Source organism: Prinia subflava, chromosome Z, assembly GCF_021018805.1.
Source record: "Prinia subflava isolate CZ2003 ecotype Zambia chromosome Z, Cam_Psub_1.2, whole genome shotgun sequence".
Classification (NCBI taxonomy): Eukaryota; Metazoa; Chordata; class Aves; order Passeriformes; family Cisticolidae; genus Prinia; species Prinia subflava.
This window is the reverse complement of record NC_086283.1, coordinates 44,225,877-44,253,347: the sequence shown is the minus strand read 5'-3', so window position 1 is coordinate 44,253,347 and position 27,471 is coordinate 44,225,877. Positions and strand designations below refer to the sequence as shown.

Here is a 27,471-nt window from a genome sequence, read left to right as displayed (position 1 = left end):
TGAATTTTTTGGCAGAATTCTCTTTTGAGTTTTTGTAGAATAAATATTACCATTTTGCATGTGAAACTTTTAAAATGATAATACACTAAAATAATTTCTGTTGAACGCAGATTTTAGTCACACTTATGAACAATTTAGCAACTTAGTTTTACTAGTGGTTAAAACAGCAATTCTGAAACATAAGATTATCTAAGTATAATTTACAGTGTAAATTGAGGTGATGTGTAAGAAATTACACAGGGATGTTCAAGAAAATATATAATGGTCAAATCTGGATGGTATAATAAACCAAATGAGAGTAACCTGCTTGGCCATGTTTGAATTGAGTTCCTTTATTTTGTGTTGCACTTCACTTTTCTGCAGAATCAGCAGTGTGCCTCTTCAATATCAAGTGTTTTCCTTTTTTGTTTTTGTAATATTAAAAGTGCAGTGATATACAAGATACTTGCAAATAAAGTAATTCCCATGAGCTCCACATGTAGGGTTCTGGCAGAACCTGGTGGAAATACAGAGCTGTATTGTGCAGACGTTTGTACTAGAAGTAAGTATCAGTTGTAACAGGGAAGTAAATTTCCTATCAAATCCCTAAGTAGAGAGATGCAAATGCCAAAATAAAAGTAATGGAAATAAAACCACGGTATTTTTCTTATGGAAATTCATGGTTTGCAAATAGGATATAGTCTGGAAGTGTGTATACTTTTTACTTTTTTAGTAATAACTTCAGTCAGATATAATTTTATTCTGAATTTCACATTTGTGATCTTGATCTGCTTTTAAAGATATGGAAGCAGTGAAAGTAAAGACTTTGATTACTAGAGTTGCTGCTGAATCCCTAAAAAAAGTGAGGAAGGCTGCTAGCAGAGAATGATGAGATTACAACATAATTTTAAGAGACAGTTTTTAGTAGTAGTAGTGTCAAAGGATTGCTAAGGTGCTGTGAAAAAAGAGTGCTGTGAAAAAAGGTCACTTAGGGATTGAGACTTCTTAGAATTGTTTTTACTTCATTTCCTTCACGTGAACAGGCACAGCATGGAATCTCTCAAGGACTGAAAGTAATTTTATAGAGCTGTTGTATAGAGCTGAAAGTAAAGATGGTAGAAGAAAAAATATAATAGAGATGCTTGGGTTTTTTTCCCCCATAGGATTTCTGGGAATCTTTTTTTTTTTCCATTTGCAATATTTAAAAAAGGAATATGTAACTTTAAGAAAAAATAAATGTTTCCTTATTTTTTTATCCTGGTAATGATACTTCCTTTTGCAGCTGCGAAGATGGTTCTCCTACATTTATTGCAAGGTTCGCTGTGTTAAATTGGCTTGTGCGTTTGTTGTTGTGTAGTGTTAATGTTTTGGCATACTAGCTTTTATTCTTTTGGGAAATAAGACTAGTAGTTGAAGTTGTTAAAGACTGGTGAGCCATACTGACATCGGTGCGTGCCCCCAGAATTTCAGTGAATGAGTCCTTCAGGAGACAGTCACAGAATCGAATACCTTAGCCTAGCAAAACAGGCTGGAGAGAGTACAAAGTGCTCATGCACCACACTTCTACTATCACTAAAAGCGCAGTCTGTCAGTTACAATCTATCAAGACTTTCTGGGTTTAAACACAGACAGAAATAAGGCTGAACATGGTGGCAAAGCACTTAGCAGAATCTTAAAATGCATTAGTCTTGCATGTTTCAGAACTGTTTATGTAGGATTTCTTTGGCAGACTGTTAAGGAAAAAATTAATGTGACCTTAGAGAGCTGGTAATTAGTTGTAAACAACATGATCTGAAGGGAGAGTGTTTTGCTTCCTGAATTGCTAATGTATGTGGTGCCATCTGTCTATCCATATGTGTTTTCTTTCCTTTCTTTTCCTTCCTTTTACCCAGCAAATACCACAAACAAAGGGAACTAAAAAGGATCACACTTGTTAAGTAAATTTTGAATTGATTCAAATACCCTCTTTCATCTGGTATTTTTAGTCCTATTGAATGCAAAATTATTGAATTCCTCAAATATTATACACTGCTACTGAAGCTTCTCAAACATTAGAGATGATAAAAATACTAGTAAACCTGGTTTCTTGAATTTATACTGCAAAATGATGCTTCTGAAGTGTTCTGTAGGACAGAGTTGTGTGGTTTTACAGGTTTTTTATGTTACTAGTGCTGCTGGAGATCTGCCAGTGCTCTGTAACAGAGGAAGCTATTAAGATAACGTGATGGTTTCTGTCTCAATGTAGTTTTAGCTATTGCAAGTAAGAAATCTTTAATTAATGACTGTTTATGTAATGTAATGTATTTAATTAATGACTGTTTAATCTCCAGTTAATGAAGTTTATGCCTGTTTGTTGTATGCTTCAATTCTTCTTATTTCTTCTTTGCTTGTCTTTCAAGAGAAAGATATGGATGTCATGGACACATCTAATTTACTAGACAGTATTTTAAATCATGCCTGAAGGTTATGTTAATTTTGAGGTGTAGAATGTGAGAAACAATGTCCTTAGTCTGACTACATATTCTCTACTGAAAATCTAGTTTTCCTTTTCATGACGTCTTCAAATTGTTTGACCTGTCTCACTTTTACTGTTAGATCACAATGAATACTATGTGGATGATGCATGCATGTTGCAGCTTCTGAAAGGCCTCTGCCTGAAACACTTGGGAAGACTCATGCAAGCTGAATTATGTTTCAGTAAAGTAATTCAAAGGTAAAAAAATAACAGAAATAGATTTTCTAGCTTTTGGTGACGTTTGTGATACACCTGTGGCAGGTGTCATGTTGGAATTTTGAAAAATTAAACATTGTGTTAAGAAGCTGGAATTAAAATACCTCTGAAAGTAGTTAGAGAACCAGAAAACTTTGCTGGTGTTTTTCTACAGCAACTTAACACTTACTATAGCTTTATATATGTGGTGTTTGCAGCTATGTAAATCAAACTGCCAGATAACATACCCAAATACATTTGGAATTGTATTTGCAGAGCTACCTGTAAGTAAGGACAATTCATATACGTTTCCTGTTTGGTTGCTTTTTTTTACTTCAGTATTTAGTACTTCAGTAGTTAACACTTTCCCATGTAGATGGGTTGTTGTTACATGTTTTAGTTGAAGACTGTTTTTTCCTGTGTTATGCATTTTCAGGTGTCAGATCCCTACCAGCTGTAATATCTTTTCTATATAAAACATGGGTTGGGTTCTGGTTGTAGTTGAAAACTTAGAAGTTGTTAGGTATTTGAGCTAAAGAAGCATTTTTACACATGCAGTGTTTCTTACAAGTGATTTAGAAAAATTAATAATTAATAATAGAATTTGTCATTGAGAATTACGTGTATTTTGATTCTCTTGCTGTCTTGTTTTCTCTTACTGAGATCCCCTGTGAGTTTAGTCAAGCACATGGCAAGTTACAGGGTGGAGGGGTTTGATTGGTTCCAAGTTAAAGAAACACTATTCGTGAAACATCATTTGCCAAAGGTAGATGGCAACAGGCAGGCATTTATAGCTGAGATATTTTAAAAAATGTAAAGACAACAGTTCTTCATAAAGTAAAGTAGGCTTAGAAAAAGAAAGAGAATGTTTTTTCTGGCTGTGTGCTATTACAGGCAGCAGCAGTGAATGATTCCTTTTAGAAGTTAACTGGTCACTTGAGACAGGGTTGTGAGTAACCATTTCTGTATTTTTCTGGTTTTACAGTGAGAAGCAAATAAAATATGACAGTTACTTGGTGCCATTCACGCTGTATGAATTGGGTCTTCTGTACAAACAACAGGATGAGAGAGAAAAAGCAATAAGATACATAGAAACTGCAAAGTAAGTGGATTTTTAAAATCACCTTGTAAATTAAGAATAGCTGTGTATTTGTAGCAATGAAGGTGCATGTTTTTTTCTTCCTGACAGCTTTCTTGCAAAATACAGGTAATTATAAATCTGTGTTCTCGATTTGCAGAACTTGTCCCATATAGTTGAATTTTGCAGTTTCATGAAACTGTCCTTCAGACACAGTGGAGTAGACAGATTCAAATAAGACAGTATGAAGGGAAAATGTTTCCTTCTCGTATTGGCTTCAGAGATGCTGAGGGTCTACTGCGTGCATGGAGTGAAGCTGGAGAGTCCAGGGAAGGGATATATACCATTCTGTATACCCCAGAGGGCAGCTGTGGGAATTAAATCAGCTCCACTTAAAGGTGTTCATAAGAGTAGGTTAAAAGCCAGTACACCAGTCTGACCACACCCCTTTTTCCTTTCACATGGTGTCACAGAAGACCACCGAAGCTGAGAGTTTAATTTACTGTAGAGCAGCATGTTTGCAGCATTTGTAGATTGTAGTATGAGACAGAATGTCCCGTGTGTTTACAGAAAAGTAGCTCAGTCCTGTAATAGTGTCCCCTCATGGGTTTTTTTGTTTGTTTGTTTCAGGGAGATGGGATTTACAGAATGAGATTTTTGTAAATAGGACGTTTATTACCCTGGCTGAATTGTGTTCTGAGTTGCAACATATATTTTCTACTAATAGTCTTTCCTGTAGTATTTTGGCTTGTTTTTTCACAGCAAATTTCAGTAATTGGGAGGGCTGTTAAAAGGATTAAAATAGGTGAGAAAGGTGCTAAGACACGAGTTCAGTTTTTCAGGACATTTAATTTTAGTACTGGTCTAAGTCTTGTTTGCTCAATTTGTGGATGTAGCTTTAAATGTTTTGTAACTCATCCATGTGTCAATCTCTGTTTCCTGTTGAAGGAATAAAGACTGTTAACTTACAAACACATGAAGTGAAAACAATCCAGTCCAAACATCTTTTTCTTAAAGTAAGTTGTCTGTTTTGCAGAAACAATTACAAGGAATATTCAATGGAATCCAGGTTGCACTTCAGAATTCATGCAGCACTTGACAGCTTGAAGGTGTCACCTGCTTCAACACCTTGAATGAGGAGGGATGCTTTTCATGCATACAATAAATAGCCTACACGATCTCTTTGCAATCTTTTTTTAATCATAGAGAAGAACATAATGATTGTTTTCTGTCACTCCTGATTTGATGTATGTCATTCCTTTAAACATTTTCTGTATAGCGCCTATAATGTATCTACATGCTCTTTTAAAGAAGACCTTATATTTTGTTTGATAAAAATAATTTAATATTTGACTTGAATGGGGGATATTTTTAAAAAAAGGTGATGGTGCAATAAAGCTTAATGAAAATACTTTATTTTTTTTATCTAAGAACAGATGCAGGTTATGCAGTGGAACTGGTGATAATTTCTGCATTTTTCGAAAGTTTGATTTTCTGCAGCACACTTGAGACTTTTTTTCCCTCTGGAACAAAAATGCAATGTCTGCAGATAACCTTACCCACAGATTTTGGCATACCATACTCTGAAATTTGTGTTCCAGAGGAAAGAATTAGTCCTCTTTCACTTAATTTCATTTTGGGAACAAAATGAACATGTCTGAAGTGCAATATATTTACTCTGCCACATGAAGCTAAGCAGGGCTACACTTAAAATGTCTTTGCAGCCCTGTTTCACTCAAAAGAAGTGCTTACAGGGGATATTTTTCACTTGTAGAAAAGCAGAGCTACAAAGGACATTATGTCCTTGTTCTAAAGTAGAACCAGCAGTCTTAAGTTGATCCTGACAGATTTATTTCACCTGTTTAATAACAACAACAAAAAGCACTGAGAACAGTAATTTTGCAACTTACACAGGATATCTTTCCCATTGAGAAAAGACTGCGAAATTTTGCCTGGTGTCTACCCCAAACACATCTTGACACAACTGAAACTGATTGCTTCCCATCTATCCTGTCATGGATCTGGAGAAAGGATTGTTCTTTTCCTTTTTGAAGCGATCATTTAATATTTATAGACTAGCGCCCTAGTTGGTATTCTCTGTTCTTGGATCCCAGCCAAAGTAAATTAAAAAATTGGTGGATTTATGTATTTTCCTAATAAAGAGTTGTAATTCATATTAACAGAAGTTTATTGTGCATCAGAGTGAATCCACTTTTAAACTTGCAGTTAAAAAATGTGCATATTCTAGTCTAACTTCTACCAAAAATGTGCAGTAAAATTGAGTTTCTGTAAGTGAATGCATTTTTTTTTTCATGCTTATATGCAAACAGCAATATCAAATTGAATTTCCCATTTATTTAGATACACAGATTCTTTAGCTGTCTGTTCTTAAAAATAAAAATACATTTGATTTTTATTTAAGTATACACCAAATAACTTCTTTCACTAGCTATTGCAAAACTTGCCATTTTCATATTTTATCCATGCCCAATATGTTTACTTCTGCACAGTAAATTCATAGCTCCTGTGCTCATGTATGTGATTTTCTGCCCTTAACTACCACCCAAGCAAATTCAGGATAAAAGAAATGGATGAAAAATGTGTCCCCAGTAAATGAGAAACTGAAGTTTCTAATCAGTCAGTATAATCTAAATGCTATAGCAATTCTTCTCAGGTTACTGAGAGCACAGTTTTCTTCTATGACTTATAAATAATGGGGTCATTTAATTGCTTATAATTCTGTAATACAGTGGTATATTTACACGATAAGTAAGAGTTTAAAAATATTAGCTAAATAAATATAATGGGTCTTTCAAAATGGAAAACTGATCCAAGGTCTTTCTTTGTTGGTTTGGATTTGTGCCTATTGTAACTAATGTTACATGTGTAACTAAGTTGTTGTGTAAAATTATACACATGTAGGTTTGAAGCTTAGATACCCAAGACACTGAATTACTGATAAAATAAACATGCTTGTTTTCAAATATATTCAGTTGAATGCAGCTAAACTTCAAAACAGAGATTAGCATATGCTGTCAATTGACTTCTCTAAAAATTTCCCCATTTATATATATCTGATTTTAAGCTGTAGAGCATAGATTCATATATTTTCAGAAAATACTTTCAGTGCATATGTGGGCATTATATGTTCAGTTCAGGTTATTTTGGTTTAATCTGATTATTGGATTGGGGTCTGCTTCTTTTTTTCTGTGGAAGGTGCTGGGAACAATTGCCAGTAAAACTTCATTGATTGGTGTTCCAAGTAGTACTTCACTCTAGAGGATTTATAACTGGGACTACAGACTCTCAGAGAGGAGCATGATGTAGTCTCCGATCTCTTGTTTTTGTGGGAAATGTCTACAGCTAATGTTTTATGGGTGATTTGATGTAGAAATCAAAATTAACAAAAAGTCAACAAGGATCTTCCTTAGAAACTGATTTTTTTCGAAGTTTAGTACAAAGCTTCAAGAAGCAGTGTACTTTTTTCCATGGGTGATGTTACTGACAAGAGAGAGTAAAAAGAACTATTTTCTTCAGTTCAGCCTTCCGAAGGTGGTATTAGTTCTCTGTGTATGTTATACTGTGTTTCTTTTGGGATTAGCCTTTCTGCACTCCTGCGGAGACCACACTCATTGACACAAATTTCCAGCACTCTCTGTAGTGTTTTGAGGACCTAATCTTTAGTGCTGTGTAGAGCTTGTCTCCTTTCTCTGCTGCTGTTCCAAACTTTGCTAGAAAGATTGATGGATCAGGATTCTTAGCTTTAAGCTTTTTTCTGGACATTTTTTTTTCCAAGTTGTTAACAATGGAAATATAAATGTGTGAAAGTGATTTGTAAGCCTTCAGTTAAGGCAGGTCTCCACAGAGCTGCAAGAGATGCTTAGTTTTCCAAATGCTGCTGAAAAGTGCATGTGTCCTAGCCACAATGCATCAGTGATGCAGTACTGTTTAGGACTTATATCTGACTTAAGTGATTTCAGACTCAGAGTTCAGACAAAAGATATGTGGCTTCTGTTTTCTTTTCTCTCTTTCTTTTTTTTTTTTTTTTTTTTTAATTGGTGTATTCTGTACTGGGCCTTAAATACAGCTCTGATTTAGTCTTAACTGCTGTTTATAATATTCACTGCACATGCTCATCCTCCATGGGAATTTTGAATATTGTGCTGAGACTTAACTGAGCAAAGCTGATCATTTACTTATGATGCTATAGCCTCTCCTGATAATAGTAGGAATTATATAGAAGAGCAAATTTAATTTGTTAGTTTAAACAAGCAAGGCTAAGATTACAGTTACATTATGACAGAAGATAATTTAGTTATTTCTGATAATAAATGTACCTTTTTTTTAAAGTAAGCAATAATAAATTAGCCTGATTATAGGACAAAGCTTCTCTTTGATTAAGAATTGCCTAGTTAGAAACTATTATAAAAAACTTATTGTCTGTGCATATCAATCAAATGTTTAAGCTGTTGAAAGATCATTGTGCTATGGTTTGTAAGTCTTTATTCATCAGTTTTTAACAGAAATTGAAAGCAAGTGTATGTTAAAGCTGATGCAAGATTGTTACATACATGTTCTAATACATATGGGGTAGCAGGTGTATGTAGCACTTTATGGCCAGAGAAATGTACAATAATCAGATCTTGTTGCATTTCTAAAACACCTTGCAAAGTAACGTGTACAACAAGTAATTTCTTGTAACAAATTCAACTTAGACTTTGCAGTTATTTTGCTACTAATCTTAATGTTTCGTGTATTTTGTTTCTGTATATTCTTACACTGCTTAGTTCAACAAAGAATGTTTATATTTGCCCTGGTTGCTGCAGTCTTTTTGCTTCTAATCTACTGAGGTTTGCACATGTTCTTATCTGGTACTTGATGAGTAAACAATGAAGGCAGAAAAACAGAAAATGAGGAATAAGGTATGTTCTGGTTAAAGAGCATGTCCATTGTGATGCACTGGAATGGATTTTGACTTCAGAGGAATAAATCACATACGCTTGTGCTACCGTGTGCTGCATTTGGCACTGTGTTCTACTTGTACATCAGAAACATTCAGCTGAGATGTACCAAAGCATCATCATCAAAAAAGTCCTTATCTCTAGTTTAAAAATGCTACCTTAGGCTTAGAGCTCTTATACAACCTGTCCAGACTTAGAGGTTGTACAAAGCTGTCAAGGTCTGTTGAGTGACTAAAGAGTCTTTTGACTGTAGATAGGAAATATAAATAAGCGATGAAGGTTTTTTGTTTGTTTGGGGGGGGTTTGTTGTGCTGCTGGTGTTTTGGGATTTTTTAAAAATTGTTTTGGGTTTCAGGTTTGTTTTTTTTCTTAATCTAGTAAAAAACACTATAGGACAACTTTATAAAGAAACAGTGTGGCTCTTAACTTTGCAGCTGATAGAAGAGTACCTTCTGGAAAAAAAGGTCAACAGTCCATGGTTAGCATAACAATTTTTGATGCTTAGTGATTACAAGATTAAATACTTTCCTTTTTGTAGTTGTTTAAGTGCGTACTTCCATTCTGTGGAGAAATACATGTCAGCTAGTAATCCGAGATAGGAACACCTTCCTAGATTTAGTCACCTAAAGAGAGAACTGTGTCAAACACATAAGCAGTAGGAGATGTTTCTGTTTTCTGTGTCAGGTCTTCTGTTCTATGAAAATTATAGTGTGCCAGATTCAATATCTGTGCCATTTAAGTGTGAAGAATACTCAGTGTTCATGTCATGTGTCTGTGGGAGAAGTTAAGGTTTTACTAAAATCCTGAGAGGTTAGTGGTCTTACCTGCTTGAGCATGTAAATGTGGACCTCAAAACTCAATTTTCTTACTGTAAAGTGGATGTAAGAGTATATAAGGATAATTTTATTGACATAGTTAAATGATTATTACTTCAGTATTTACAGTCAGGGTGGAAGGATATGTAAAATTAGGTTAATGTTACTTATATAGCTTACACAGTTAGGTGTAACTTGTTCCAGAGTATTAGGTGATCTTCAGAATTAAACTTGGTTGTAGAAAAGAGGGCAGTATGAATTTAAGTATGATTTTATTTTCATTACAGTTTTGCTCAAGGTGATATAACTTGTGTCCAGGCAAAACACAATGCTTAAATAGACTCAGGTACAGATATAAAACTTTCATTTTTAACACCCAGCCTGCCTTGATTTGATTGTTTCTCTTTTAAAAGAAGTTCTGTATTGCATGCATTGATGAACTTACTTAAGCAGTATTCTAAAAAGTAATCTAGCTATAGTTTAAAATTATATATGGTGTAGAATATACATGCTCAAGTTTACTTGGAAAAGATGCATGGCTTAAATCTCCAAATTCTAGTCATACCAATAAAGTTGCTTCAAATACATCTGTACTAGTTTTTACATAGGAACATTGAAAACTTATTCTTGACAATGAGAGAATGTCAGATGTTCCTTCACCTACTATTAATTGGTTTTATACTTTAAAGAAAGTTTAGACTCTTTTTTTTTTTTAATAATATGCATAAAATTCAAGATCAGTTTCTTTTCACAACCCAAATGGAAAGTACTCCTCCAATAGTTTACATTAATTTTATTAGACGCTTCATATGCTGTGGAAGAAACTTCATTTATTGCGATCAGTAATACTAATAACACCATTGTGTCTACTTTATAATGAATCTTTGAAGTAGAAGCTGCTTTAAATCAGATTTTTGTGAGTTGAAAGAAAAGGAAAAAATGTGAAAATGAAATGTGTTGTGGGGAGTTCAGTGTGGCTATAGAAGATGAACAGTTACATCAGGACATTACTTTAAATGCAGTGTACTCTGGAGGCCTATGACAATACATCTAGTGAATATCAGCTTACAGGCTGTTTTGTTACAAGTTGAGATTTTAATAGTTTAGGCAGAAAAAAAAAAAAAAAGCCTTGGCCGAAAAAGAAAACTTACTGCTCTTACTGAACAAGTCAGTCTTCTAAGGAAATCTGTGAAACAGCCAGATAAGCTAATTTAAAATGCTGGATATATGCTGTATTTGAAAAGTTACTTACAGAATGTTACATCTTGGAAGGGATGTTAAAGGTCATCAGGTCCAAACCCCACCCCACACCGTGGGCAGGGGCGCCTCACCCTAAACCAGACTGCTCAAGGCTTTGTCCAACCAGGCCTTCAGCCCTACCAGGGATAGGCCATCCACAGCTTCTCTGGGCGACCTGTTCCAGTGCCTCACCACCCCCACAGTAAAGAATTTCTTCCTAATCTCTGATCCAAATTTCCCCTCCTTCAAGTACTCACTCTTCTTTGTTCTGTCACTAAAGGTCCTGAGTCCACCCTCCCTTGTTCTCCTGGCCAGGCAGCTTTTTTTGATGCAGCCCAGGGTTGTTTGGCTTTCTGGGCTACAAGTATGCGTTGCCAGTTCATGCTGAGATGTTCATCAACCATCCTCTCATGTCTTTCTCCCTAGGAGATATCTCTCTCCATTGATACCTTTGGGAGTTTGGAGTCAAGCAATCTATTTAAAATCAAGTTATATATTTTCTTGTCTAAACACTTCTGATTTTCACTGCTACTTGGTAAATTGATGGACCTTACATTATGAATGTTCTATTTTCTATCTTTTTTTTCCCTTTCTGTTGTTAATTAAAGCTTCTGTGTTTATTTGATGTGTTACCCAAAGAGTATGTTGCAATAAAGATACCACTTTTGGTATTGGGTTCACTGCTAAATTGAGTTTAAATTTTACTCATTTATATTGGCAGGATAAAAAATAGCATTCTGGTTTCTGAAACAAGCAAGTTTCCTTAATTTCAGGAATCTTACCTATACACCTAAGTGAGATTAGGTCTACCGATCTGAATGTCCACTGGTGTGTCGTATGGTAATTTTGTCTTGATGGACTTTGGAAACCGTCGCATGCCCAGTGTTTCTGGTATATGAAACCCCATTGCAATAGTGAGAATTTGTCAACTGCTGTTTTCCTTCTGGAGAATTCTGCAGCTGAAAAAGGAGCTTTGCTTTATTTTTTTTTTCCTTGCATTTTTACTGCTTTCCTAAGACAGCAAGGTTGGATTCCTATTCTCACCTCTCCGCTAGACTGTGTGAAATTGGTTGGAATCTTCAAAGAAAAATCTTTTGTTTTTCATGAGTGTCTAGCTCCATGCTTCCCTGGAATGAAGTACAGCTGAGATACCTGCTTGTCTTTGCTGGCTGTGGCATTTGCCCCCACTCAGTTGGGAAAGATGATAGCCACTAGCAAAGGGAGAAAATATAAGAGAAATTCATGTGTGGAGGATAAGAAGTAAGAATATGTTGGATAGGAGTTTCTGTAGCACGGGAACAATTGATGTCATCTTAGACTGTGGGACCAAATAGAATAATATGAAAGGATTAAAAAATACTTCTATCACAAGGATTGACAGAATGGTGTCTAGAAATAGACATTATAGTGCAGAGTACTCACTAACTAAATGGAATCCAGAGGTGGAGATGTCCTAAAACAAAGATCAAAAAGCTCACGAACAAGCAAAAACCGAAAAGAAAACCAACCAACCAAAAACCCCCCGACTGCTCACTTTGCAACAGGGAGAACCTGCAGGGGTATTACACAGTTTCGGAAGTAGCTATTCCTTCTGGAAGTTCTTAAGTTACAATGTTGTTGGCTTTGACAGCTCTGTCAATATGTGAAAATTTATAGCCATGACAGTCCATTGCATTGTTAACTATTATAATCAAAAGCATTGGTTGTCAGAAAATAGATCAGTGTAGCTGTAGGCTCTGTCTCCCAGCTATTTCATAGTGAACATTTAAGGAACACTTGAACTGTCCTAAGTAAATATTGGCAGCTGCTACCCAAATTGCATGGTAGTAGCCTGGGTCAGTAGCCCTACTGGTTCTCACAGAAAACACTCTGCACTGTAACTCCTGCTTTCTATGTGCCAAACAGTCCTCTACTATTATCCACCCAGTGTGTCCGTGTGGATTCCAGTGTGCTTGGAATTCAAGAAGCCTTTGCTTCTCAGCCATGCAACAACATTCAAATGTTCTCAATCCAGACCCTTTTGTTCCCATCAGGGGAGTTACCTGAACACAGGGAGATCTTTCAGGCAGGTTTCTCCTGATCTCCCAAATCATTGCCACCAGATCCACTGGTGGCAATTCCTCTTCCCCATGTGCATTCTGTGCCCAGCTAGAGGCTGTCGATACTGCACAACCAGCACTGCCAGGTTGAGCACTGGGGGCTGAAGAACCCAGTGTGGCTGCAAGAACCCAAACGCATGGGTCAGGCTCCAGAATGTGGGGAAAGAGGTGACAAAGCAACATATGCTTCTAACAAGTACTGAGAGACTTACCTAATTATCTGTAGACATAGATGATGTGAAAGAGCGGCCTCTAGAGTGAAAACTTTCTCTGGATGCATGTCACTGTAAACATCTAGAAACAGAACTAGAGGGAGAGGAGTTCCAGCTGCACCAACTTCACAGCCTCTCCCTCGGCCACTTCATCCCATGCAGAGCTGTCCTCCTGCAGAGGTTCAGCACGTGGGCACAGAGGAGGCCAAGGGCTGCAGAGCCCCTGCAGAGCTGCCATGGAGCTCTTGCCAAGCCCTGCCCAGCAGCAGCCCTCAGCAGCCCTTGCCGGTGCCTTGGGCTGACTTAGGGCAGTGTGGAGAGAAAGGTGGGCAGCACAGCCTGGGCCATCCATACCTGAGCTATTTGGTCTGCTGGAGCCTCCTGCATTTCTCCAGTCTTCTCTGGTCTGTCCTCCTCTGTTTCCTTTCCAGCTGGTATTCCCTGTTTTCTAGCCAAGCCTCTTCTTGCTGTCTTTCCCTTCTCTTTTTCTCTTGGGGATAGCAAACTTCAATCCTTCAGCCACAAATTTGGATTAGAGAGGCAAAGCCAGGAGCCACAAGCTAAATTCCATCTTTTGGAACCCATGCGAGTTCCTTTTATCTTGTGGATGCAGAAAGGCTTGTCAGGGCTTTGGCCTTTGCCAGCGGCTCTGTGGAGTTCTAATGGGTGTTTGGAGACAAAGGTGGGGATGCCTAAAGCAGAAATTCTGGAGGTGAGTGGCGGCAAGAGACAGCCTAGAGGAGGAAGGGAGCAATTGCTGAATCTCCCTCTTAGCTGTGCAAAGACACTGCTTTGCATCGGCCCCTCTTGCACAGTACAGCTGCCCTGAAAGAGACTGGAGGGAGCTGGGATGAGCTGGGATCTGAGCAAAAGGCCTCTCAAGTTGTCAGCTCCCTTGCTGCTGCTTTAATTTGTAAGTACTTTATAAATTCATGAAGCACAGGCCTAAGGCATTGGGAGGCATTAGCATGTGTCAGTGTGGAGGGAGGCTGCAGAGCTGTGCTGTCAGGAGGAGGTACAGCAGTTCCTTGGCCTCATGTAAAACTGCCTACCTCTCCCAGACACGTTGTGCCAGGCTTTGTGCAGCTGCCATACCTCTGCTCTTTGGGCCTCCAGCACTGTGGCCTCTTTGCCATCTTTTTACCGGACATCTGGCAGAGAGGGGGATGCGTCGGGATCACTTCTTGCCTGGGGCTCCTTCTCTGCTCTTCCTGCAGGGCCCCTTTGTTCTTCTTGTCCCAGCTCTAGAAAGCAAAAACATGTGCAGCAAAGTGACTTCTTGGAAAACAAGGACACCAAAAGAAAACCCGCAAGGGAGCCCTACACTGTGGGATTGCATTTTATGGAAATGGTTTGCTCTAGCTCACCCCTGGAAAATGTATGGTTTATCCCAAGTCTGTACCCTCCCTGCAGTATCAAGTTATCTGTAACCTCATTGGCTGGGGAATGTTACCGCGCCCCTTTGAACCTCTGTGTTAAGAGTGCTAAGGCAAGGGGTCTCGCCCTCTTTGCCCCTCTTCCCCTGGAGGCCTCCTGATGCTCCCTTTCCCTCTCCTCTCCCCTCTTCCCCCTCTCCCCTTCCCCTCCCCCACTCCCACAGGACCATGCTCCCTGCCTGGAGTGGGACTCTGAATAAACCCTCATCTCATCAGCACCTCACCGGCATCTGAGTCTCTTTGCCTACCAGCACGGGAACACCCACGACCCCAAGGACCCCGGGGGTCTCCCTGGGGACCCTCCTCGGGAGCCCCCCAAAATTTAAACAACAACACTACACTGCTTGTCTTCTTGATGCTGAGGTGTCTGGGACCTTGAGCCCCAAGCTGGGACAAGCCTCTGTTCCTGCTCATACCTGTGGATGTGTCGTGGGCTCGGGGTCTCCTCCTGGCTAGCCATCTCCTCAGCAAAGATGTCATCCAAGTTCTCAATCAGAAAGGGCACCGGCAGCTTCACCTGCACACTGGAAAGCCTTGGTCTCAGCAGGTGAGGACAGCATGCCAAACAGCCCTTGCCATCACTGCTGAGCCTTTTCCTCTGCACAGAAGGTGGTGGCTGTGGGGCAGCTCCTGCACCAGGCTTGGCTGGAGAGAAGAGACAGCCAGGCCCAGGCACATCTGAGCAACCGAGCTTGCAGGGGCTGGGGAGGCTGCAGGCAGCTGCTGAAGGCAGCCTTACCTTCATGTTCTCTGCCAGCATGGCCTGGAGTTGCAGCTGTTCCACCTGGGGTGGGCTCAGCAGGTTTGGCCCCAGGCAGATGGCCAGGTCGCTGTAGGTCATTCAGCGATGGCCACGTGCTGGCCAACGTGTCTCAGCAGTGAGAGCAGCTGCCTGAGGAGGAGCAGGTTGGCTGCTGGCAACTTCTCGGCCACCCTGAGAGAACAGGAAGGCAGCGTCCATCAGCAGGCCCATGCTGGCCACGGCCACCCCTGGGCTGGCCCCAGGCAGGCGGCAGGAGCAGCTGTTGTGCAGCTTTGCAGGCGCTTTCAGTCAGCGGTCAGGACTCCTGAGCTGCTGCAGGAAGGATGCAGGGTGTTGCTGCCCAGCTCCAGATTTCCTCCAAGCTCACACAAGGGAAGGTTTCCCTTGCATTGCTCCAAAATCACCCTGGCAGCCAGCAAGAGCGAGCTGTGTAAAAACACAGCCTCTTCAGGAGAGCGTCTCCTTCCAGGTGAGTGCCAGGAAGGCTAGAAGCTGCTGCCCATGCTTACCCTTTCAGCTGACAGATCTCATTCTCCCTGCTGGCCATCTGCATGACAGCCATGCAGTCCTCGTAGAGGTCGGTGATGAGCTTGGAGGGGATGCTTTGCAGGACCTCCTGCAATGCCAAGGGCTGCCGGTGAGCCTTGGACCATGGTGGCCCAGGCCAGAGCTTCTAAAGCTGCAGGTCAGAGGGCTCACCTAGAGGATGACGACCAGCAGCAGCGCTGGCTTGCCATGTCCACAGGCACTTGTCCTGCACTTTTGAAAGCAGTTCATGTTCCCTCCCTCAAGGACACTGTGAGCTTTAAGTTACTGGATTTACACTTCAAGTAAGAGGTTTGCTTCATGATTGGACTTGGCCTTAAGGGTATTTTTAAATTTGGTTCTTTTGTTCTATATTATCATATCCTGGGATGAGAAATATCAAGTGCCTCACTCAGTGGGATTGGTAGTTCTTGCCTTGTGCCTCTTTCAGATCCTTCACACACAAGTCCATTTTGTCTCCTGAATACAGCCACAGTTCTGCACATTATTTTAGCACCTGCTTGACAGCAAACATTTCTGTTTGACAGCAAACATTCTATGATTCCATGCTTTGAATGCACACTCCATTGATTTTTCCCCTGTGGGCTGCAGCTCCAGTAGCTCTTTCACTACTGAATGTGTTGGCAGATGGGCATTTGATTGAAGTGACTTCCTTGTGTTTGCACCAGGAAGCACACCAGAGCTGGAAGCCCAGGGCCAGTGGTTGCTGCTTGAACATTCATGTAAGAGAAAGGGCATGCCAGGAGAGCCTGTATGAGGTGTGAAATTGTGAATTGTGATGCAGAAAATTAGGAACTGTTAAATAATTAGCAGAGTAAAGTAACATTTCACTGAGCACAACTAGGACAGCATAGAGAAGGGAACTGAGACACTTTTATGTATCAGGATTTTTGTTCTGTAATACTCTGCATCACTTACATGTGTAAGAGAGAAGCACGGTACTGGCCAGTAAAACTGGTCCTAGAGAAAAAGGTCCCTTTTAACTTTTTCTTTCAGATGAACTGCTTGTCCTCAGTTTTCCCAGGGAGCATTCTACGGACTTTCTGTAGTGCATGATGCTGGCTTACAGTTTGCTTCCAGGGAATAAGGAAAACCACTCTGGCAATTCTTGACAGCAGGGACATATCTTTTTGTTTGGTGGGACCTATAGATATGTCGTCTCCAACCTTTTTGATTTGCTATCCCTTCCTTATGTTGCTAAAAAAAGCCCACAGCAGGGTTTACATTAGATCTTCCAGCAACTTTGGACAAAATAATATTATTTTGGATATGAGCAGTTATGAGAGCCCAGAGGACAGATTACATATTTCCTGCTGGTCTGGTGGGGCAAGAGCCTTCTGGTGTCTCAATCTGTTTGTGTTAACCCCTTTCAACATGCTGACTGCCACCAGCAGCAAGCCCATTTGTGCTAAGGAACAGACAGAAAAGACTTGAAGGGGAACTGCCAATATTTTGTCAGCATGACCATCCATTTTGCCATCCTTTAAAGTCTTCAAAAGGCATATGCCAACTTTTCTCCTGTTGTGATTATTGCAATGCCAGAGACTATGACAGTGGCAACATCAGCTACCTGAAAGGCGGCTGTAGCCATATGGGGCTTGGCCTCTTCTCCCAGGCAGTGACAGGACAAGCGCACACAGCCTCAAGCTGCACCTGCAGACATTCAGGTTTGGATGGCAGGAAGAATTTCTTCCTCAGAAGGGTTGTCAAGCATTGCAATGGGCTTCCCAGGGCACTGGTGGAGTCACCATCCCTGGAAGTGTTCAAGAAACAACTGGATGTGGCTGTGGTTTAGTTGACAAGGTGGTGATCAGTCAAAGGTTGGACTCAACAATCTTGGAGATCTTTTCCAAACTTAATGATTCTCTGGTTTTCTAATTCTTTGATTCCAGAAGTAGGTTTCCCTGTGTCTGGACTATCAAAACCTAATCCACCGAACCAAGTGCAGTTATTTTCAGCTTGTACAATATCCCTGTGCATGTGGAGTGTGTGCTTAAAAAGAAAACATTCCTCTCTCACTCACTTTGAGCAAGGAATTTGTTTCCATTCCTTGTGCATTCCTACAGAAGCATGAAATCCAAAGTGCACCTGACCCTTTTTTGATTCCAACAATCCATTTTATATTCTGAACTTGCTAATTCATTTAGTCAGTACACTTTCCCTATCACATCCTTTTTGCTCTACTGCTATCAGTGCTGTTCTGTCAAGTGATGAATCTTTCTCTGCTGTCCAGGAAGTCAGAATGAATTCCAGAGACCCAAACAGGGTATTAGTTTGTCATGACTTCAGTAAGCCCTCTTAGCTGCCTGTGGCATTAGTTCTCTTCACCAGATCAAAGCTGTGGTGCTTCAGAATGCTTTCATGAAGGACTGAGGTGAAATGGTGAGGAATATTCTTTTTGCGATGCGCTGTGGCTGTGTCTTTCCACGTTTATGTTTGTATGTGTGCATGGGCAAAGGTGGCACAACAACCCTGGGAATTTTTTGGCATGTGGACATTCTGGTCCTGGACTATCAATTGCCTGCTCATTTTGTCCTGTCTGATTTGAGACTTGCACACAAAATGTCACTTTTTAATTTAAGTAGTAAGTTAGTGTAAGTATTTTCCTTTTGTTTCTTAAATTACCTTTTCAGTAGAATAAAAGTATTACAGACCAAGCAATACAGTCTGAGGAGCACAAAAATAATTTGCAAATGGAATCTCAGATGGGTTGAAGAAACCTGTTAGAAAAGTAGCTGCCTAACTGAATAAACAAAATTAAATCAGAAAAGATTTTGGCTTGCATGCTGGGTTGGGCCTTAATGACAGATTCTCCACACAGAGAGTTAAGTTGAACTCTGGTTGTTTTCATTTTGGCAGATATTGGCCTATTTCCGTTCTTTCCCAGCCACTTTTAAGCCACTGAATTCCTCCCGCACCTTGGCTTCCCACTCCAGCTGCTGGTGATGGGAGCAGTAGGGAGGGATAGCACAGCTGCATGAGCTGCAGGGCCACATGTGCCAGGAAAAGGCCAGACAGCAGTGCTGGGGAACTGCAGCCCTGCTCCGGGCTGCTGCATGTTTGTACACACATGGCAGACATAGGAGTGAGGTTTAGCTGGAACAGTGAACCAAGAAGCAAATATTACTGTATGCCATCTCTCAAAGCATTGATTGCTATCTCAGCTGGGTGCTCATACCAAGCTTTCCTTTTACCTTATCTCATAAAAAGCACCAAGCTTGCTTGGCACGTGGGATTTTGACATGGAAAATTTTACGTCTGTGGGAATAGAAATTCAGCATGCAAAACCCCTCATAGATCTGCTCTGCAGCAAGGAGCTGACACTGTTAATCCCACTGGAACACATGTGGTGTACTAAATTTTTACGGTTGATGTTGGTGTTTGGTGTGACAACTAGCATTGATGAGTGAAAATAGAGCACTAGTGATGAAAAAAGTGGCTGGGGAAACCAGGGTAACCTACTCCTCACACACAAAATCTGTCGTGATGGGACTGTCCGTGCGTGAGGCACAGCGCCGGGGCATGTAGAAGAATTTTTAGAAGAGCGAGGTCATGATTTATTGATAGGGGGTTTGAACAATCCCTGCTACCAGGGAACAGTATGAGAGTCTGTACTGTTCCTGTGCTGGTCTTGTAAACCTTGAATTAGTAAGAAAGTAGCAATTGTAATAATTTAGTGTGCCTTTGCACGGATGCTTCCTCACGGATGCTAAATATGTGTAACAACTTGCTAGGCCTTCTCATGGATGTAGAAAACAGAATGCTATTCATAAGGTAGAACAAAAGGTAAACTAGATGCCAAATAACGTGGACCAATGAACAATCATTTAATGTATATGTATATGTACTTTTAGCCAATCACCAACTGTTTAGCTGTGCTTGCTTTCCTCTCTGTAGCCTGATAAAAGGAGTATACCAGGAATAAACAGCAGAGATCAAAGCTAATCATACTGATGCCTGTTTGATGATCTGCTCCTTTCTCGCACCAAATCGGTGACCTCGATGTGATGGACTGGCAGTGAGCTCCGGTGATTTTCAGCTCCACATTCCGGAATACGAGGACGGGAGCTGAGCTCCAAACTTAGGATTACTAAGACGGGAGCTGCTGAGTGCTTCAAACTCTGGATCAGAGAGAGAAGCTGCGAGACAAGAGAGCAGAAGGACCTCATCCATTGGACATGGGAGCTGGATTCTGAGCAGGTGCACCCTCAGACTTCTGCATGGTATAGAACTGCAAACTGTGGAAGTAGACGCTGCAGTTCAGCTGCTGCAATCTATTCTCTCTAAGAGAGGGAAAGCAGCAGAAGTGAAAGGCCTTCACAATTTCGTGAAGTGGGCACGGAAACAAGGGAGTTTCCAAGAAATTCCTTTGTTGTTTAACAGTGTCGCTTGGCAAAAATTTGAGGAATGTCTGTGGCAGATGGTGATTGAAGGAGGAAAGACGGGGAAAGAAGCACAAAGTTATGGGACAATTTGGAAGTTAGTGACTGAAACCTTGAAAGAATTGAAAGCAGAACAGTGTGTTACAATGATAGCTGCCCAGGCATTGAATGTTGAGAATGTGAGTGATGAAAAGAAAAGAGGTGGACGTTTTGCAAATCTTTTTAATACTAGTGTTAAGCCTGTCAGAGGTGCTGTGCCTGAGAGTTCTGAATTACAACGTCACGTGCAAGAACAGGGCAAGATAGACTCTGAGACTATATGCCCTGAGCAGAATTTAGAGCAGAAAGCTGAACAAAATGTAGCTGGAGGAAAAATGTGTTGTGATTCTCAGCAAAGTTTTCCACAGTTGCCATCTAGTGGATCGAGTGGTCAGTCTCCCGATGAGGTACAGCAGCAAGAGAAAGAACAAACAGATAACATGATGAAAGAGGTTTTAAGAAAATTAAATGATCTTACGGTGGAGCAACCAAAACAAGATAAATATCAGAGCCAACTTCCCCACTGTTGCCAAATTGTAAACAACAAATAAGACCTTTAAAACAAATAGATGTTCCTGAATTAAATTCTAATCAAGGACAGAGAAATTTATTGACTCAGTGGTCAGGGGTCATTCGTGATGCTATACTTGAGGGAGAATGGCAAGCTGCAACAGCCGTCACCTGTCCAGTTATAATAGACCATGTCAATCAATTAGCTGAATGGAGACCACACGATTGGAAAATTTTACAGCAAGCTAAGCAGACTGTGACTCAGCATGGTTTAAGAGCCGAAGCTTCAAAATCTATTATAACATGGATTTTTCAGGCAGATGTGATGGTTCCAGTTGACTGTCAGAATTTAGCTTGGTTGTTGTTGACCCCCTCTGAATTTTTGATGTGGGAAAGTGAATGGTACCGAAAGGCACAAATGGAAGCAAATAAGACATGGCCTTTGGGAAATGATTTATATGGAATTACTGCAGACGGGATTACAGGGAGAGGAAACTATGCTTCCACAGCAACTCAGTTACAATATCCTTTAGAGTTGCATCACTTATCTGCTCGGCTTGCTCAGGAAGCTTTGTTTAGTATACCACAGGACAAAAAGAGTCCAGCCTTTTCTAATGTAAAGCAAAGGATTGGTGAAAGTTATTCACATTTTGTTGATCGTATGTGGGATGTAATTAAAGATAATTCAGATTTGCCAGTGGAAATGAAAGACTATCTTTTTCGATTACTTGCATTTGACAATGCCAACAGCAAAACAAAATCTATTTTAGTGACTTTACCCCAAGGATCCCCTGTTGATGAAATGCTTTTGCATGTCAGCAGAGCAGAGCAACAAACTCAGACTGCCGTGGTAGCTGAGGTGGTGAAAGAAGCAATGGGAACACAGACCAAGTTAATAGCAGCTGCTTTGAAAGCCAGAGGACGACATTCCTCACATGTGAATCCTAAAAGCAGCAGGGAAAAAATTTAGGTCCATGTTATCGATGTGGACAGTCGGGACATTTAAGAGTAACTTGTGATCAGATTGTTTGGTGTGATACATGTCAAGTTGATACTCATGCTACTATGGCTTGTCGGAAATCAGGAAACGGGAGAAAGAGCGCGAAGGGAGGCCACGCAAAGTTAACCGTAGCCCCTGCTTGGGATTCTTACATCAACAAAAGCCAGCCACCAGAGAGAGCCTCGGAGTGAATGTGGAAACAACAATAGACATTACTTTAACTAATACTGCAGTTCAAAACATTCTATCAAATGCTACAGGTCCTCTTTCTACTGAAGACAGTATTCTTGGAGGAATTTTAATTGGAAGATCATCAGCTGGTATAAAAGGACTGATTGTAATTCCAGGTGTTATTGATTGTGACTTTGTGGGGCAAATACATGGCTTATACAAATATTATGGCTTATACTTTAAATCCTCCAATGTTTGTACCTAAAGAGAGCAAAATAGCTCAAATAATTGCAATTTTTAATAACCAACCACATTTTGTTTTTCAGAAAGACATACAGGGAGAAGACTTTTTAAGAAAGAGAAGAACGGGAGGTTTTAGTTCCACAGGACCTGCAGTTTGTTTTACACAAACAATGTCACAGAGACCCATGCAGACAATTACTATCACATGTTTGGGAAAAACAAAAAGCATTGTTGCAATGCTTGACACTGGAGCAGATGTTTCTATATTAAATAAAACAACATGGCCTGCTGAGTGGCCTCTTCAAGCACCACCAGGCCAAGTGCTAGGTGTTGGTGGTGCAACAGCTACTCTTGTCAGCGTGCATCCAGTTGCATTTTGTTTACCCGAAGGACAGTCAGTTACATTAAAACCTTAAGTAATGCAGTTGCCAGGAGACTTACAGGGATTGATTGGATGTGATGTTTTGTCACAAATTGGAGTTGTTACTACTACTCCAATTCAGTCTTTTTAAGTCAGGCCACTGAAGAGCAGCCTTCAATCCCACCCCTCAAATGGCTCACTGAAAAACCTGTTTGGGTGGATCAGTGGCCTATGACAACTGAGAGGCTGCAAATTGCTCATCAATTAGTTGCGGAACAATTAGCTGCAGGACATGTTAAAACATCAGTTAGTCCCTGGAACACGCCAATTTTTGTAATTCCCAAAAAATCAGGTAAATGGAGATTGTTACATGATTTGCGACAAGTCAATTCACAGATGCAAGCCATGGGAGCTTTGCAATCAAGTTTACCATCTCCAGTCATGTTACCACAAAATTTGCCCTTGTTAATTATTGATTTAAAAGATTGTTTTTTCACTTTTCCACTTTGCTCACAAGACACTCAAAAGTTTGCCTTCACTGTACCATCTGTAAATAAAAGCGAACCAGCCCAACGATTTGAACGGACCGTTCTTCCACAAAGAATGCAGAACAGTCCTTGCCTGTGCCAACTTTACGTTGCGTGGGCCTTGAAACCAATTCGACAGCGTTTTAATAATGCTGTCATTTATCACTACATGGATGATATTTTATCTGCACGACAACACGCATTTAGCACTCAGGAACTCAAAGATATTTGCTCTTTGTTAGAAAATAAAGGATTAGTTGTAGCCCCTGTTGCCTTCGATATGAGGCAATGGCGACCTGGTTTCAAAGAGTCAGCACGGCAGCTCGACGTCCTCGAGCTACTCGGTCCATTCACACGCTTACACCAATGTGGTGGACGGCAAATGGCGGTTTATTGTATTACACATGGGGTTAAATAGTCTAAAGGGTCTTCTACTATGTCAGTGGGAGGGCAAAGGATCTAAAGGTCAGTGGTTGGTGGGAAGCTAATGGGGCTAGGAGGGGCCACCACCGAAGGGACGGGGGGAGGGTCCTTATCTTCCCGTGACATCACGTGATCTTCCGAGCGCCTGTCCCTAGCTATCACCCACACATCTCCCCCCCCCTTTTCACAAAAAAAATGAGGTAGTTAGAAGCATTGGAGAAAAGGGGTACAAGGTAGTAACTTGATAAAAAAAAGAAGGGGTTTGGAAAACTTGAGTAAATTCTGCGAAGCTGACTAGGCAGAACTTTGCAACTGGCAGTGTTCACAGTTTGGTTTACAACAATTGTTGCTGTCCTACAAATAGAATGTTGGCCCGTTCTAGGTGTGTTTGAATAAATGTGACCAGCTTGTTTAACAGGCATGGTCCAATGGCGAGAGCTAAGAGTAACATTGCCAGTGGACCTATCAATGTGGAAATTAGGGTGGTGAGCCATGGCGATTGATTGAACCAGGACTCGAACCAGCCTTGTTGGGCTTCCCTGTCTTTCTTTTTCTGAGCCAGTCTATCTCGGAGTTCTGCCATGGAGTCTCTAACGACTCCTGTATGATCAGCATAAAAACAGCATTCTTCTTTCAAGGCGGCACACAGGCCTCCTTGTTGCATGAACAGTAGGTCCAGCCCTCGTCGGTTTTGCAGCACAACCTCAGAGAGGGATGAGACAGATTTCTCCAGGAAGGAGATGGACTTCTCGATGCGTTGCAGGTCTTCGTCCACGGTGACCTGCAGTTGAGAGAGGCCTTGGTTCTGGGTGATGAGGGCTGAAATACCTGTGCCCGCCCATGTTGCTCCCAACCCAAGCAGCATGGCGATGGTGATGCCTGTCAGCAGCTCGCTCTTCAGGAACTGGTGGCCGGGGTCCTCAAAGTGGAGATACATGTCCTCTTCCCTGTGGTACAGAAGCCTGAGAACCATCAGGACCTGTACACAAAAGTCTGCAGAATCGTTAAATTTCGGAAGGTACACACAGAGACTCACGGCTGTCAGATGGCACACCCACATTCCCGGCTGGGATGGGACCATCCATTTTCGGGGTCCTCTCAGGGGTGTGATCACCTCGGTACAGATGTTGTTGAAGCATACGCCTTGGCCAGTGACATAGCTTACAGTGATTCTTCTCTGGGGGGTGTCCACGTTACGGGGACATCCCACGAACATGTCCTGCAAACAGAAACTTACGGATTTCATTAGTGTCATTCTGAAGGTCAGGCTTGATTGCATGGTCAGGGCCACCCAGGGGTCCCGCTCTGGGGCGTCCCCTGCTGGCCCTGTTGCACAGGCGTGGCTTGCTGTGGTGGTGGGCACGAGGGCACCGCTGGCGGTGTTGTGAAGCTTTGCCATTGTGTTGCTGTGGGGGGTGCAAAACCGGCTGTCCCCTGTGGGGGCAGGGGGTATGAGGGTTCCCCACCCCACTGGGGGTTGGCATAGATGGGCCGCCTTGCATTCACAGCGGGAGGAGGCTGGGTGCGGCCCGCACGCCCCCTCCCTCTCCCGTTTCCCTGAGGCCGGGACCTGCAGTCTTTGGCAAGGTGCCCTCTCTTCCCACAGCCCCAGCAGGGCCCTCTCGCACGGGCTTGGTGCGGGGGCATCGCCGGGGATGGCTGTGCTGGCTGGGGACAGCTCACTGCGATGTGGCCTGCCTGGCCACACTTGAAACATGCCATGGCACTGGTTAGGGTGCGGACGGCTGCTTGGATAGGTGTCAATTGCTCCTCCTTTACTACATGTTTAATCATGTCGGCCAGGCTGGCTCCGGCCGGCAAGGAGCGCAGAATGTCTTTAGTAACAGAGTTACATTGTTGCCGCAGGCAATCGGCTACTACCGGACCCTTCGCCTCTGAGGGCAGGGCAGATTGCTCTATGGCTGCTTGGAGGCGGTCCACAAACTGTGTGAAGCTCTCACTCTCGCCCTGTTTTATGGTGGCCCATGGGGGGGGCTTGGACACTACTCGAGAGGCAGCACGAATGGCCTCTCTGGCTGCCTGAGTGGTGGCTCTGACCTCTTCAGCCCGCATGCCTGTGGCTTGCTGCTGAGGGGTTATCAGGTCATCATGTTTACCTAATAACCTCGATAAACTGGAATTGTGCAGTGGCTGCCCTTCTCCAGAGGACTGAGCTAGGAAGTTTGCACAATTGTCCTTCCATTCTTGTTTAAAAACTATCAATCCCGCCCCATCAAATATCATGCGTCCTATCTGCTTGATATCGAAAGGCAGTAAATCATAATTACCAAAAAGGCCATCCAGCAGAGTGGAGACCATGGCAGAGTGCATCCCTTTCTCTGAAATCGCTTTTACAATTGTTTGTATGTCTTTGGGATTTACTGGCGTGTGTATTTTTTGTTGGTTGTCCCCTATTCTAGTAACCCTTACTGGGAATGCTATCACTGTGGAAGCCGGTGTCCACTCAGCACAGGCTATTTTTATTTTTCCCCAGTCAGTGACCTGGGCTGGCTCATGTTGTAAACTCTTTTTGGAGTGGCTGAAAGCTTTATTAGGTTTCATTTTAAATCGTATTGGTTCTGCTCTCTTTGTTTCTGAATCCCAATCACTGTCTGTCTGCTCTCCGGAGCTGCTGCTGCCGGTACTGTCTGACAAGGAGTCAGAGGCACACTGCCAGCTCACTTCTGGGTTTGAGTGTCGTTCAGTGCGGCTCCGGCCCCGCCCCTCCTCTCGGGGGTGGCTCCACTCCCGCCCCCCCCCTCTCGGGGGTGGCTCCGCTCCCGCCCCCTGGGCTTGCCCTGCCTCCTGCGGGGCGAGGTCTCTCCCCTAAATGCTGGCAGTGCTGAACGCAGCTCCCGACGGGACACGTGCTCCTCGCGCCCCTCCCGCACGTGCGTGCCTGCGGGAAACCGCGGCCCCGAGGCGCGCACGCGCTCTTCGCCGCTGTCCCGTGCATGCGGGTCTGCGGAAAACCACGGCTCCGAACCACGCGGGCGCTCTCCGCGGCTTTCCCGCGTGTGCACGTCCGCGGGGAACGGCGGCGCCTCCCCGAGCGTGCTTTCCCCACCGCTTCCCGGCGCGCACGCGCCCGCGGAAGCCCACGGCGCCGGGCCGGGCGCGCTTTCCCCGCCGCTTCCCGGCGCGCACGCGCCTGCGGAAGCCCACGGCGCCGGGCCGGGCGCGCTTTCCCCGCCGCTTCCCGGCGCGCACGCGCCTGCGGAAGCCCGCGGCGCCGGGCCGGGCGCGCTTTCCCCGCCGCTCTCCCGTGTGCACGCGCCCGCGGGAACTCACGGCGCCGCTCCGAACATGCACCCCCTCCCCTCCTGCTGCGCGCACGCGCCAGCAGAAGCCCGCGGCTCCTGTCCGAGCACGCACTTCTCTCCCTCTTCCCCGGCTTTCCCCTGCGCATGCGCACTGGCGCACACCCACGGCTCCGGGCTCTCCCCACCACAAACGTTCAGACCCCGCCCCTCCCCGCTGCCGCCGGCGCCATTTTCAAACCCGTACGGTGGCGGTGCCGGCCGCGTGCTCTCCTGAGCCACGTGCTCGGCGTCTCTGGCCTCTTTGGCCAGTCCTTGCCAGAAAAATCGCACGCGCTGCCGCGCCTCGGGTACCGAACTACCGATCGACGGCAAGGGGACTGAGGAGGGACCTCCGGATGCCCGGGAAGGCTCCGCGGGCGGGGGGGAAGCCGACGGGCTCGGGGTGGGGGTCAGGGGGTTCCCTGAGGGCACCGGGGGCTTTGGGCTCGGGCTCCGGGAGGGGGGAAGTGTGCTTGGCTCCCGCGGCTTCTCGCACTCGGATAAATCATTTTCAGACGCCGTTTGCGTGGTGGCCCCCACTCCCAGCTTAGGAGTGGCCAGCAAACACACACGGGCGGCACTCCAGGTCTCTTGTTCTTCCAGCGCTTTCCGTAAACTTTGCTTGACCCTCCCCCATGCTTTAAGGTGTTTCCCGCTCCCTGTGGATTCCGTATC

At 43.1% G+C, this 27,471-nt stretch overlaps 1 protein-coding gene across 1 annotated transcript in view; it reads left to right on the top strand.

Moving 5' to 3' along the window:
• TTC39B (tetratricopeptide repeat domain 39B) overlaps positions 1-8,584 on the top strand; it is a 72,239-nt gene extending 63,655 nt beyond the window's left edge. The window contains exons 17-19 of the mRNA XM_063422250.1: positions 2,575-2,692; positions 3,675-3,791; positions 4,804-8,584. Coding sequence (XP_063278320.1) covers positions 2,575-2,692; positions 3,675-3,791; positions 4,804-4,900 — 332 coding nt within the window. The 3' untranslated portion in view covers positions 4,901-8,584. The remainder of the gene's footprint in view (positions 1-2,574; positions 2,693-3,674; positions 3,792-4,803) is intronic.
• The last annotated feature ends 18,887 nt before the right edge of the window (positions 8,585-27,471 follow it).